The sequence below is a fragment of the Trichechus manatus genome, unplaced genomic scaffold (genome assembly GCF_000243295.1).
Source record: "Trichechus manatus latirostris isolate Lorelei unplaced genomic scaffold, TriManLat1.0 scaffold00122, whole genome shotgun sequence".
In the NCBI taxonomy this organism is placed as follows: domain Eukaryota; kingdom Metazoa; phylum Chordata; class Mammalia; order Sirenia; family Trichechidae; genus Trichechus; species Trichechus manatus.
This window is the reverse complement of record NW_004444058.1, coordinates 4,727,710-4,741,261: the sequence shown is the minus strand read 5'-3', so window position 1 is coordinate 4,741,261 and position 13,552 is coordinate 4,727,710. Positions and strand designations below refer to the sequence as shown.

The 13,552-nt window shown below is 57.5% G+C and overlaps 1 protein-coding gene across 1 annotated transcript in view; it reads right to left on the bottom strand.

Annotated features, from left to right (window-relative positions):
- Positions 1-3,027: 3,027 nt before the first annotated feature.
- ELL (elongation factor for RNA polymerase II) overlaps positions 3,028-13,552 on the bottom strand; it is a 38,754-nt gene continuing 28,229 nt past the window's right edge. The window contains exons 6-12 of the mRNA XM_023738747.1: positions 13,190-13,314; positions 8,450-8,543; positions 7,283-7,718; positions 5,960-6,026; positions 5,551-5,722; positions 5,289-5,333; positions 3,028-5,009 (exon numbers count right to left, since the gene is read on the bottom strand). Coding sequence (XP_023594515.1) covers positions 4,893-5,009; positions 5,289-5,333; positions 5,551-5,722; positions 5,960-6,026; positions 7,283-7,718; positions 8,450-8,543; positions 13,190-13,314 — 1,056 coding nt within the window. The 3' untranslated portion in view covers positions 3,028-4,892. The remainder of the gene's footprint in view (positions 5,010-5,288; positions 5,334-5,550; positions 5,723-5,959; positions 6,027-7,282; positions 7,719-8,449; positions 8,544-13,189; positions 13,315-13,552) is intronic.

The window sequence follows — 13,552 nt, the reverse complement described above, 5'->3', positions numbered from 1 at the left end:
GGAGGGGGCGCTGCTGCTGCCCGGGTTCGAGGTTCCAGGCGCGTGCGTGGCCTCACTGGAGCGCGCGGCCGGCACCCCCACTTTACTAAGAGGACAGCGAGGCCGCGCCCGGCCCAAACCACGGAGTGGGGTGGGGGGAGTGCAGCCAGACCAGGGAGGTTGGGCTTGTGGGAGGGTGGCTCTGAGTCCTAGATCCCTTGAGGGAAACTGAGGCAGCGGGCGGGGTGAAAGAGCAGAGGGCGAAACCAGGCAGGACTGGGACCCCAAAGTTAGACACTTCTTGGCTCCAGCTGCCCCCATCCCTTCCCTCCAAATCACGCGCAGCAGAGCTCACAGCCTGCTCTCCCCCTTGCCCCCCGCATGGCTCCCTCTGGCCTCGCCAAATGAAAATACTTGGATGGGGGAGAAAGTGGGCAAAAGAGGACCGGACGGTGGCAGTAGCAGGGGCGGGGTGCTCCACTCGGCAGAGCGCCAGGCCCAACATCTGCGGGAGCCCCGGGGTATGGGGAGTTGTTTTTCTCTTACAGACACTGAGACGGGGCGAGAGAATGGTAGAGACGCGGTTCTCGGAACGCAGGCTGGGGGGTGGGATGAGAGGGGGAGTGGGCTGAGGGGGGGGGGGTGGCCTGAGAGGGTGGCGTGATCGCCGCGGCTCAGACGACTTTTCGCTGAGGTCAGCCTATCCTCCTCGGAGGGGCCCTGAAGGAGGGGCCGTCCGCCGCCTCGGGTGCAGGGTAGACAAAGTTCAGGGTCTGAGGAAGGAGAGCCGCGTCGCCCGAGTTGGATTGAGAAGCACTTTGTTTCTGCCAGATCCCAGGGACCAACCCTTAGTTACTCATTGCTGAGGCCAAGAATGGGGATTTAGAGGGCCTGGGTCTGGCCTGGTCTTGGGTAAACAAGGGGGCATCTGGGAGGCTTATCTCGGTCACGTGGGGCGTCTGGTTCTTCGCAGTAAGCCGGTTTCCAGGACACAAAGGGTGGGAAGTTTCTCAGGGATCAGGTAAAATTCAACATTGTCAGCCTCAGGGCGGGCACAGTCACCTGCCATGGCAGAGTTCAAACAGAGGGGCCAGGGTTGCTGTTGCGGCCTCGGTTTCCCCACCTGTAGCAGGAATGGCCTAGGGCAAGCTGGGCTGGGGGCCATGGCGAGGAGGCAGGCAGCCCGGCCGGCGGGCAGCCGGGAGGAGCAAAGCCGGCCCAGCGGCGCGTCCCCCTTGCGCTGGGCGATAAGGGAGCGTGGGAACCTAGCGGGAAGCCGCGGGGTGGGCGGCTCCCCCAGGATCTTTCCAAAACAACCGGCCTCCTCTGGCCGGAAAGTTTCCATGGCTGGAGCTGACCCAAAAGGTGGATAGTTGGGAACGTTTGCAGGAAACGTGGTCAGGGCCTGGCCTTGGGGGAGGGGACTCCAAGGTTCTGGGCCCAGTACTAGCCCTGAAGAGACTCTAGTAGGGGGTGGGGGGGAGACGCAAAGTGGACTTGTCCACCCAAGCCAGAGGGGACCAGAGACAGGGCCAGGGCACCCCGGGGAGGGCTGGGAAGGCTTTCGAGCAGACATGGCCACTGGAAGGCATTTTGAGGTATGGAGCTTACAGGCAGCCTAGGGAAGTGGGGACGTGGAGCCTCAGGGCTGGGGATGAGGTGAGGGGAGCTTGAGGCCACATGTGAAGTCACAGGAATGTCTGCAAAGAAGAGAAAGCCCCAGGACCCAGCCCAGGGGGCCCCAGCGTTCACATGAAGTTGGGGGACCCAGGCCCAGACAGTCCTCTTGGAAGGGCAGTGAGGAGTTGGGTGGAGGGATGGCAGGGGCAGGGACGTGTCTATTCCTACTGGTCACTTGGCATTGTAAGGTGACCGCAGGGCTGGCCGTAGGCCTAGAGTGGAGGGGGCTAGAAGAGTCAGGGCCTGGGTAGGACCACAGAGTTAGGGGAACCCAGCCCGGGGGGTGAGCAGTGCACGGCTGTGCTTTTATCATCCCCATGCCATCTGGGGGTCACTCAGGCTTGTCCGTGTCCCACTGAGGGCAAGTGGGGCCATCCAGTCCTTGCTGTGTCCCAAAACCCAGTGGAGGGTGGCACAGGGTTACAGAGCAAGGGGCAGGCTCAGGCCCAGGAAGACCCTTCTGGGGCCCAAGGGGGCTGGACTCTCAGGCAGGACAGTCCCAGGAAGCTCAGGCTGTGGTGGGGGAGCTGCTAAAACAGGCAGTGGAGGGTCGGGGGAGGTGCCGGACAGGGGCCTGGGGCGTTAGGACAAAGAAGATGTTATCTACATGACTGGTACACTTTGCCCACAGGCCGCTGGCCCAGATTCCTGCACCTCAGACTCCAGGCCACCTCAGAACTTGGGCCAAGGCCATGGCCAATGGGCTGCCCACTGACCCCAGGAGCCTGCAGTGGCCATGGGGATGGCAAGGGTGCTGGGGCATTCACTCATGGCCATCTCCTTTGTCTGTTTTTCCTAAAGTCGAGTCCCCCCCCTGCATGGTCCTGAGCAGGCAGGGCCAGCTTCCATGCCTCTGATCTCGGACTCCTCACTTAGAAGAGGGGATGAAGACAGCTGCCCTCACTGGGATCCTGGCTTTGCAGGCCCTCAGGGCCTCAGTGTCCCCATTGGAGGCAGGAGACAGCCCCACCCCTGCCCCCAGCAAGCCCCAGTGAGGAGGAAGGAGCGATCGATCGATCGGTCATCCTGGCCTTGCAGGCCCTTAGGGCCTCAGTGTCCCCATTGGAGGCAGGAGACAGCCCCACCCCTGCCCCCAGCAAGCCCCAGTGAGGAGGAAGGAGCGATCGATCGATCGGTCATCCTGGCCTTGCAGGCCCTCAGGGCCTCAGTGTCCCCATTGGAGGCAGGAGACAGCCCCACCCCTGCCCCCAGCAAGCCCCAGTGAGGAGGAAGGAGCGATCAGTCACTACCGATCGGTCACTACCGATTGGTCACTACTGGCTGCTGTTTCCATCAGAGAGTATGTGCAGATGAGTCCTGGCCCTCCCTTGCTCACACACCTGCCGTGGCTCCCCATCACCTCCACCCACATTCTCCACATTGACTGACTCCTGGGAGGCAGTGCTGGCAGGCTGCCCAAGCTGCCATCCCTGTCCAGTCCACACCAAGGCCATACCATTGCCATGGCTGCCCTCCAGATGCACCGTAGGAGCCAGCCCTGAGGACCCAGACATGAACACAGGCCAGGCGGCCAGAGCCACAGTTCAGTTCAGTGAAATTTATTGTAGGTTGAAAAAATTCAGCATTCACCTGTTTAGTGTACAAAAAGGACACTAGCTGTTTTAAGAAAATATTAGGAAAACAGAAGATGCGGGTGCCTCTCAATTGTAACATTTTGGCAAAAGTGAAAAGTTCTTGTAAACACCAACTCCATGGCTCAAAGTGGCTTTTCTCCACAGTACGAAGTCAAGAGATAGAACAGTATCAATAAGTTAGACCCTATTTAATCGGCTGGGACTGTGTCCACCAACCCCCAAAGCACAAAACTTCTGATTTTCACCGTTCCTTAAAAGGAGAAAAAAAATAACAATAACAACAAAAAAGGCAAATTCAACAGAGATTCCCAGGAGATGGTTCCCAGGAGCAGGCAGGCAGCTGGGCCCCTCCGATCACCCGGGCTACGTGCCCTGCACCCCGCCACCCTCCAAATGATAAAACACAAAGGGTCAAAGTTTCTGCGGGGGCCGGGGGTCCCACAGGAAGGGGCTTTGTGGGGGGTGACACCCTGCTGGCGCCTTCCGCTAAGCCAGCTCTTTGGAAGCTGGTCGGCCCCGCCCCCGTGGCACAGGGACCAGGCGCGGCCACATTCCAGCGCCCCAGGCCCCATCCCCCTCAGCATGACCCCACCCCCATCAGGCCCCACCCCCACTGTCTGATCTGCAGCCTTACACTGGACACTGCCTGGACCCCACCTCGTGGCTCGGTGAGGTCCCCATGCACACGCAATCGCACAGCTCTGTGGGGTTGGGGGCACACTAGGCACAGCAACAAAGCAGCAATTGTGGGGCCCGCGAAGCCGCGCCTCCCAGCCCCTCCCTGAGTGCGGACCCCGGGGCCTCAGAGGAGGGGTCTCAACCCCGGGAGGACAAACAAACAAGCAGCAGCGGCAGCAGCAGCAAAGGGGGGCGCTGAGAAGTCACAAACACCACCTGGTACAGCGTCCTGCACGATCCCGGTTGGCTGGCAGCTGGGCGCCCGGAATAGCTGGCTGGCCTGGGGACACGGGGCAGGCACCTCCTGGGACAAATGGGCCCCACTGACCCCAGGCCCCACAGCTGCTCCATGCCAGCTGGGCCTCTTGAAATAGAGCCTCTCCACCCCTCCAAGAGATCCCTGGGCAGGTGGGGAGAGGCAGTATCTGCTGGCCAGAGGTCACCCCAGCTCGGGGGCTTGATGGGGTATCCCTGTTAACGGTGACCCTGGGCCATGTTCCTCAGAAATGCATCACCCCCACGCCCAATCCATGGAGCCCTCAGAACAGTGCTTGCTCTGGTGGCGGTAATACTGCAGAAAGGACCCCGGGCCCTGGGGTCCACTGGCGGCAGGAGGCACAGGTGTAGAAAAAGGGCTTTTTTTTGTCGTACAAAAATAGACGAGTCTCCTCGCAGTAGCTAAAAGTGGCTGTCTGTATAAAACTAGAAAAGGCGCATGGCTCATCTCTGGCCACAGCAGGCAAGGTGGCACGGCCCAAGGCCCCGTCTTCAGGACCCTCGGTGTCCGCGTGCAGCTTCAGACAGGCGCATGTCCTTGTATTTATTTAAATAAATCCTCTTTCCCTCCTTTTGTCCCCCAGGCCCCACCATCCACAAGGGTCCGCCCAGCAGGGTTGGGTGTGTGGGGCAGGCCTCAAGGCCACTGGTCCCTGGGCGGTGCCTCCCGCCCAGCACCTCGGGCTAGTGCCAAGCAGGCAGCTGCCGCTGGTCATACTCAGCAATGAGCCGCTTGATGTGGGCCAGCTTGCTGTGCAGGTACTCGCAGCGCTGCTTCTCCTGGCTGTAGTTGGTGTTGGTCTGCAGGGGGCGGTGGGGGGTGCTTGGTGACCTCAGGGGATCAGAGCCAACCCTGCCCTGATGGGGTGGCCAGGGGCATTTCCCAGCGGGGAGGGGGCAGGCCTCAAGGCTAGGTAACTCCATCATGGCTGATGATACAGATGAAGCTGGCCAAGGTAAAGGCCAGGTCCTCAACCCAAAAGTGCTCAGGCACCATGGACATGGCCTGGAAGCAGTGGGGACAGGCAGGGGACAGTGGGGGGCACCTGGGAGCCCTGCCCTCTCCCCAAACGGACGTACCTTTTTGATTTTTCGATACTCCTGCAAAATCTGCCCTCGTGTGGTCTGGAGGGAGAGAGACAGCATCACCTGCCTGCAGGACCCTACCAAGCCTGCCCTGTGCCCAGTGGAGTGTGGGGGCCAAGGGCTCCTGGCAGAGGGCCGACCGAGGTGGTGAAGGAGGCAGGGTGGGAGGCTGGGGGACACCATGGGGACCGGTGCAGGGTCTCAGGTAAGGGCGGCTCTTGGTGGGGCAAGGGCAGTGGCGGGTTAGGGGCATGACCTCATACTCCGCAGAGCCTTGGGAGAGCTGCCGGAGCTGGGCGTCAAGCTGCGTGAAGCGCCGCGTGATACGCTCGATGCGGGCGTGTAGGTCACGGTACTCGGTGTATTCTGCGTTGAAGTCATTCTTATAGTTCTGCCGCTGCTCCGAGGAGGAGATGGCTGCGTACTTCCTGGGGGGAGGAGAGGGAGAGCTGGGTCAAGGGGAGCCGTGCCTCACCCTGAGGGTGTCCTAGCTGGGGGATTTTCTGGGTGGCGCAGGGGCCAATATATGGCTCAAAACACACAGTTTGCCTCTACTACCAGCCAATCCTCAGGCCCAGACAGCCACTGGAAAGCCTGTCCAACAAAGGACAATCCAGTAGCTTAGCACCGTGGGGGCAGATAAGAAGGAACAGCCCCATACTCACAGTAAGTAGTCGGGCGTGTCTGAGGTTGAGGTGGGGACACTGGCACTGTGGCAGGCGCCGTTTAACCCTGTGAAGAACAGACGTGCTGTCACGAGGCCCCATGGGGCATCCAGACACCGCAGACCCCACAGCGAGAAGCTGGTCTTGGGAGAAGACCCGCAAAGGTTCCTGGGGGGAACAAGGCAGGGAGGCTGTGCAGGTGGAATACAGACCAGAGCCCGAGTCACAGCCACAGCTGTGCCCAGCAAGCAGCCAAGCAGACACAGGGACAGGCTGCGCCCAGCCGACTGGGGTCACAGGGCCTGGCTGTGCTGCTGACTGATGCTAGGTCACTGAACTGAGAGCAGACATCTCCTGCCAGCACAAGTCTGCTGGGGCATCTAGCCTCTGGCCACGCAGGACCCGGACAGCAACCAAGGAGGGGGGTTTAAGCATCTAACAGCAGCCCCCACAACTTGTTCCTAACGTTCCCAATGCTGCCCGGGGCCACTGAAGGCCAAGCTGACCCTGGCACAGGGCTCAGGCCTTTAAGAAGTAACCAGCCACAGGTGTCGGGTGTCACCTCGTTTAACCCTCCATGGTCTCCAAGGGCACACAGCAAATGGGGAAACCGAGGCACAAGCTCTGGAGCGATGCTGCCCTGGGCTGCATCAACCAAGTTCCAAGCAGCAGATAGCCAAGTCCTGCCTGAGTGAGCTGTCCCACGACTCCTGGAACCACTTCACCTGGAGCCCCCTCCCCACAGAGGCCGGCTCCCCCTTACTCCCTGTTTCCACGCCCTAACCTGTGGGCAAGGGGCTCCGGGACAGCAAGGATGCGCCTGCACATTCACCCCCAGCCCACCCTCACCTTGGGCCCTTGCCCACCACCCTCCCTGCTGTCCTAAAGTTTCCTGACTCCTTGTTCTCAAGCACGTGCCTCCCAAGCTCACTCTACACAGGTGAGCGCAGTCACTGCTCAGCAGGCTGCAGGCCCCAGCAGCCAGGTGCTGTCCCTCCCCCAGGCAATGCCTGCCCATGACCCAGCGACCTCCCAGGACTGGGCTTGGCCCCAAGGCCACCACCAGCCTCCTGGCCCCACCGTCAGCTCCCTCGAGGCATCCTCAGCCACCTGCACCAGGGCTGTAGCCTGGAGCCCTCCTCCCCAAGCTTTTGTCCTCCTCCCAGAAGCCCCACCTGGGGGCCCCAAGGCCCCAGCAGGAAGCACCAGCAGAAGGCACCAGGCTTGTAATCCAGGGATCGAGGGGTGGCAGTGCTCTCATGGGATGCAGAGTGTAGCAGGCTGGCCTGGCCCCTGCAGCTCCCCATGTCCCTCCACACCTACCTGGGGCGTCCAGCGGGGCCCCGAGGGTGCTGCCCGAGCTCTCCGCAGGCTCTGGGTTGGGCTGCGAGTTCCGGTGCCGGTCCCCGGGCACCCGCTCCCTGTCACGGTGTTTCTTCGACTTCTTCTTGGCCTTGCCGTGGGGCCAGCTGGGCCGCGTGCAGTCTGGGGATGGGGGCGGGTGCAGGCACTTAGCAGGACCCGGACCGCCCGCTTCAGGGTGTTCTGCGTCTCGGCCGCTATGGATCAGGTCGTTGCTGACATCGGTGAGCGGGTCGTGGGGCCGTGGGGGCTCGGGCAGCGGGGGAGAGGGGGTGGTGTGGCCAGGGGGTGCGCTCAGTTTCCCGTTGACAGCGGGCTGCGCACGCTGGGCAAAGTGTGAGATCCGGGGCTTCTTGCTGGCGAGGGGGTCAATGAAGTCAGGGGGCTGCGGCCGCTTCTGCGGAGGAAGGAAGGGACTGGATGATGGGGGCAGCCCAGGTGGGAGCAAGGCGCAGGCAGGAGCAAGCCTGGCCACTCAGGCCCCTTGGAAGCTGCTGCAGGCTGCAGGGCTCATTCTGGCCACACGGTGGCGACCGGATACTGGGCCAGCTGAGGCCTGCAGCCTGTTACCTTGGCAACCAGCTCCAGCCCACAGACGGGTCCCCCACCTCAGGGCCTGGCTGCACTTTGCTGCTGTGCTTAGCATCTTTCCTGGAGAACGGGGACAGCCCACCTCACAGGGTGCTGGGAGCTGACAGACACACAGCTCCAAGAACCATCTGCCCCCCAGGTCCATTCTGCAGCCTCTGGCCAACACCAGGACCGGCTTGGGGTCACTGAGGGCCTCGAGGAACTGCTGACCAATGTCCCCAGCCTGGCCTTAGACACAGGGCCACCATGGGCAAGCTGTATCCAATCTTATGGACTGTGGTCAAGGAAGGCACCTGAGCCCAGGGGGCGGGCTGACACCCTTTCCTGGTCTCCTGCCCTGCTACTCTGGGAGGTGGCTCTGTGTGTGACAGAAAGTTCGTCCTTATAAGCACACTGGGCTCAGACAGGGACATGGAGGCAAGGGACAGAAGCCAGGGGCAATGTGGGGGCTCCAGGCCCATTGGCTCCCATGTGAGACCCTCCAAGGAGCAGCCCCAAGTCCCCCCTCCACATCTGCACCCCCAGCTCAGCCCCTACCTGCAGCAGTGAGGAGGCATTCCCATGCTCCCCCGGAGGGCTGGCGGGAGGGTCACTGGGGACGGCGCCGGCACCCTGTGGCTGGCACACCTTCCTGAGAGGGAAACTGAGATGGTTGGGGGCCAGCAGCAGTGCAGTGGGACACCGCCACAGCCTCCCTGTCCCTGCGGCAAGCACCAGAGGGGGGGACGGTCTTGTCCTCTGGCCACAGCACGAGTAGTGAGCCCTGACCTCCAGGTGAGATCACCATGGAGCCCGCCTCGCTGGGCGGGCCCCCGAGGCTCTGGCCCCTAGCTCCACAGAACAGCCCTCTGTCCTGCCACGAATGCTCACTGATGCAGAGCCAGGAAACACTGATGGGAGGCACGACCCCTCCTCCCGCCCCCTGGGGCCTGGGCCCAGCGCCTCCTCTTCAGAGGACAGGGTGTAGCCTGGGACCCGAAGGGTAGTGATACCACCGAAGGACGAGGGCAGAGATGTGTCCACCACAGAGGACAGGCAACAAGGCCAAGGGCCACACCTGGGGCAGGATGAATGGGGGCTGGGGCTTAGCAAAGGCAGATGCCAGGGGCCAGGCCAGGGCATAAGGGACTCAGGGGTCTCTCAACACCCCCTGAAGAGGCTGCACCAGTGTGTCCTGGCAGCTCAGCCCAGGGGAAACCCACCGTAGCCACCACTGTGTGGGACGCCGAGGGATGCCTCTGCAACCAATGTCAGAGACCCTGAAGACAGACAGACAAGCAGAATATCCTTCAAAGGGAAGAGAGACTCCGAAAGGGTATGAAAAATTAAACAAACAAAAACAAAGACAAAGAACTTGAATTGACATTTCTCCAAAGAAGATGCACAAATGACCAACAAGCACACAGACAGATACTCCATGTCATCAATCACTGAAACCAAAAACTAGACCAGAAGAACTAGATGGTGCCCAGCTACCATACTGAACGTCCTGATCAGGAACATAATAGAGAAATCCTGATAAAAAGGAAGAAAAATGTGGAACAAAACTTCAAATTTTTAAAGAATGCAGACTTACTGGACCTACTAAGGCTGAAGGAGTCCCCAAGACTATGGCCCTGAGTTGCTCTTTGAATCCTGAAACCATCCCCCAAAGTCACTGTCATGGATTGAACTGTGTCCCCCCAAAATATCTGTATTGTATAATTGTGTACCATTTTGTAATCTGATGTGATTTCCTTATATGTTGTAAATTCAATCATTATGATCTAATAAGATCGATTAGTGGCAGTTATACCGATGAGACATGCAAGATTGGATAGTGTCTTAAGCCAATCTCTTTTGAGATATAAAAGAGAGAAGCAAGCAGAGACACATGGGAACCTCATACCACCAGGAGGGCAGTGCCAGGAGTGGAGCGTGTCCTTTGGACCTGAGGTTCCTGTGCAGGGAGGCTCCCAGACCGGGGGAGGATTGATGGCACGGACCTTCCTCCAGAGCCGACGGAGAAAGTGTTCCCCTGGGGCTGATGCCCTGAATTTGGACTTGAAGCCTACTGGACTGTAAGAGAATAAACTTCTCTTTGCTAAAGCCATCCACTTGTGGTATCTTTGTTATAGCAGCACTAGATGACTAAGATAGTCACCTTTAAACTAAGTAACAGTTTAGCCCAAAGAGTAAAGGTTGTCACTCATAAGTATTGCATTACTTAAATATATTTATGTATAAAATACATATATATATATATATATAATATACATATACATATATATATATATATATATATATATATATATATAAAAAAGACCAAAGGGTCAACAACTATTTTAAAGCATACATGAGAAGGTTCGGGGACAAGGAGATTAAGTAAATTGAAGTGAAATAACTAGAACAGAAATAATGAGAATACTGACACAATGTGAAGAATTTAACCAATGTCACTGGTTATTATGTCTAGAAACTGTGGAATGGGAGAGGGTTTTGTTGTGTATATTTTCACCTATAAAAAATAAAAACTAAACCAGTTGCAGTTGAGTTGACTCTCACTCATGGCGACCCCACGTGTGTCAGAGTATAACTGCCCCACAGGGTATTTAATAGCTGATTTTTCAGAAGCAGATCGCCAAGCCTCTCTTCCAAAGCGCCTGTGGGTGGACTTGAGCCTCTAACCTTCCAATTAACAGCTGAGCACATTACCCGTTTATACCACCCAGGAACTCTGCATTAATCATCTGGGAAATGCAAATCAAAACCACAATGAGACAACACTTCACCTCCACTAGGACAACTACTCTACTATCAGAAAAACAGAATAACAAGTGTTGGTGAGGATGCGGAGAAACTGGAACCCTCGTGCTGGGAATGTAACATGGTGCAGCCGCTGTGGAAAAGAGTCTGGAGGTTCCTCAAACCATTAAACACAGAGTTACCATGTGACTCAGCAATTCCACTTCTAGGCATCTACCCAGGAGAAAGGAAAATGTATGTTCACAAAGATACTTGTCCATAAATGTTCACTGTAGCACTATTCACAGCAGCCAAAAGGCAGATACAACCCAAGTGTCAATCAGCGGATAATGGACAAACACAATGTGGTCTGTCCACACAATGGAGTATTACTTAATCATAAAGAGAAATGAAGCTCTGATACACACTATCACGTGGATGAACCTCAGAAACACGATGCTGAGGGAGGGAAGCCAGACCCAAAAAGCCATACAGTATATGATAGCATTTCTATGAAATGTCTAGAACAGACAAACCCACAGAGACAAAAAGTAGATTCGTGGTTGCTAGGGGCTGGAGTGAGCCCTGGTGGCATAGCAGTCAAGAGCTCGGCTGCTAACCAAGAGATCGGCAGTTAAAATCCATCAGCTGCTCCTTGGAAACCCTATGGGGCAGTTCTACTCTGTCCTATAGGGTCACTGTGAGTCAGAACCGACTCAACAGCATCTAACAACAAGAGGCTAGAGAGAAGCCCTGGTGGCGCAGTGGTTAAAACAACTGGCTGCTAACTGAAAGGTTGGTGGTTCAAAACTATCAGCGGCTCCACAGGAGAAAGATGTGGCAGTCTGCTTCTGTAGAGATTTACAGCCTTGGAAACCCTATGGGGTCGCTATGAGTCAGAATCTACTCAACAACAGTGGGTTTGGAGCCCTGGTGACACAGTGGTTAAGAACTCGGCTGCTAACCAACAGGTCAGCAGTTCAACTCCACCAGTGGCTCCTTGGAAATCTGATGGGGCAGTTCTACTCTGTCCTATAGAAGTTGCAATGAGTCGGAATCGACTCAATGGCAACAGGTTTGGTTTGGTTTGGGTTTAGGGGCTGGAGAGAGGGAGTGACTGCTAATGGGCACGGGGTCTCCTTTGGGGTGATAAGAATGTTCTGGAACTAGATAGAGGTGGTGGCTGCATAACATCGTGAATGTACTCAATACCACTGAATTGCTCACTTCAAACGGGTGAACGGTACGGCAAAATATCCTTAGATTAACAACGTCACTGAATTGGTATTTATGTTATGCTGTGTAATTCTCAACAACAATAACAAAATAAATAATTGGAAAAAAAAAAGCAAATTAAAACTGACATCTCTTCGTGAGATGAGAACCTGATGCAGGAGCTCAGCCTGGAAATGAGAAACGACAGCAGAAGAGGCGGGGTGGGAAAAACCTCCCAAAGTAGAACCAAGAGAGGCAAAAACAGACATGCGAAAGAACAGAACAGACGACAACTCACGTGCCTGGCCTCCCAGGGGCAGAACCCAAGGACCGCGCAGGGCAGGCTCAAAGGCAGGACAATCTAGCCACTTCCAGACAATGGCCTGGGGTGGGGGACGCTGGGCCACAGGGAGTGGCCACTCCCATCCGTGCAGGCCTGGGGAGTGGTGTCCAACCTCAGGGGTGCTTCAGGGACCAGAGGCCATGGGGCCAGGCCTCCCTCCCCAACAAGAGGGGCAAGTCCACTCCCGTCTCAAATTCTAAATGTAATCAAGCTGCCACCTCAGTGCAACGACCCACCAGCCATGAAGACCCTACACCTTTGAGCTACCCTGGGGCCCCCTCTCTCCCCTTGAGCTCGCCTGGGGCCCCCACTCAGCTGTGCTCTAGATGTAGGTGCTGTTTCAACAGCTGAACTCAAGGAACCCTAAAATAGCTCCCCATCCCCAAGAAATCACTTAAAGACTAATAAGCATGTCCACCTCTTGCAGCAGTGCCTCTAACCCAGGCTGGCTGGGGAGGAAGTCACTAATTGCCTGGGCTGACATCCTGCTTCTCCCCAGAGCTGTGGGCACCCCGCCTCGAATCCTGGGGACCCCAGGGGACACATTCAGTTAGCATGGCACAGTCCCACCCTGGGGAGTGCAGCTCTGCCTTGCATCCCTCGCCCTCATGTTCTCAAGGTTCTTTCACAGACTGACCATGTTTTAGCATCAATCCCTGGAGCAAAGAGGCGTGGGTTCTAGAAAGGGCCTGGATTTTGGGATGCAGGGCTTGGAGGTGAAAGCTGGTGGGTGGGGGAGGGAGGCCCGAGAGGCCAAAGTCCCAGCAGGGCCCATGGATGCCCCCCACCTGCAGCCTCTGCTCACACTGGACACAGGTCCAGGCTTAGACAGGAAGGGGCCCTGTGATGCCACCCTGACATCCTAGAAGAGACCTCCTAGGGCCCTGGGGTCAGGATGTCACCCAGAGTGGTCCTTATGGTATCTTCAGGGTAGGGGGGACCCTCAGGGTCAGGGTCTTCAGGGTCAGGGTTGGGGGGGTCCTTGGGGTCAGTACCTGACAAGCACACGCTGGAGCAGCTGCCGGTCGCCCTCCGAGTAGCCAGGCCAGTCCCGCTGCACATCCTTGTACATGCCATCCTTGAGCGTGCATGTGCCATCCTTGGCACTCACATTGGCCACCTGCAGACAGGCCAGGATGTCACCTGCATGACCCAGAGGCAGGCGCCATGGAGTGAGGGGCAGAAACAGAGAAGGGGGAGAGGATGTACCCTGCCTCGAGGGTCCCCCAGCACATGCACCGTGTCCCCCCAGCAGGTGGAGGTACACACACAGACACACACAGACACACACAGACACACACACACACACACACACACAGACACACAGACACACACACACACAGACACACAGACACACA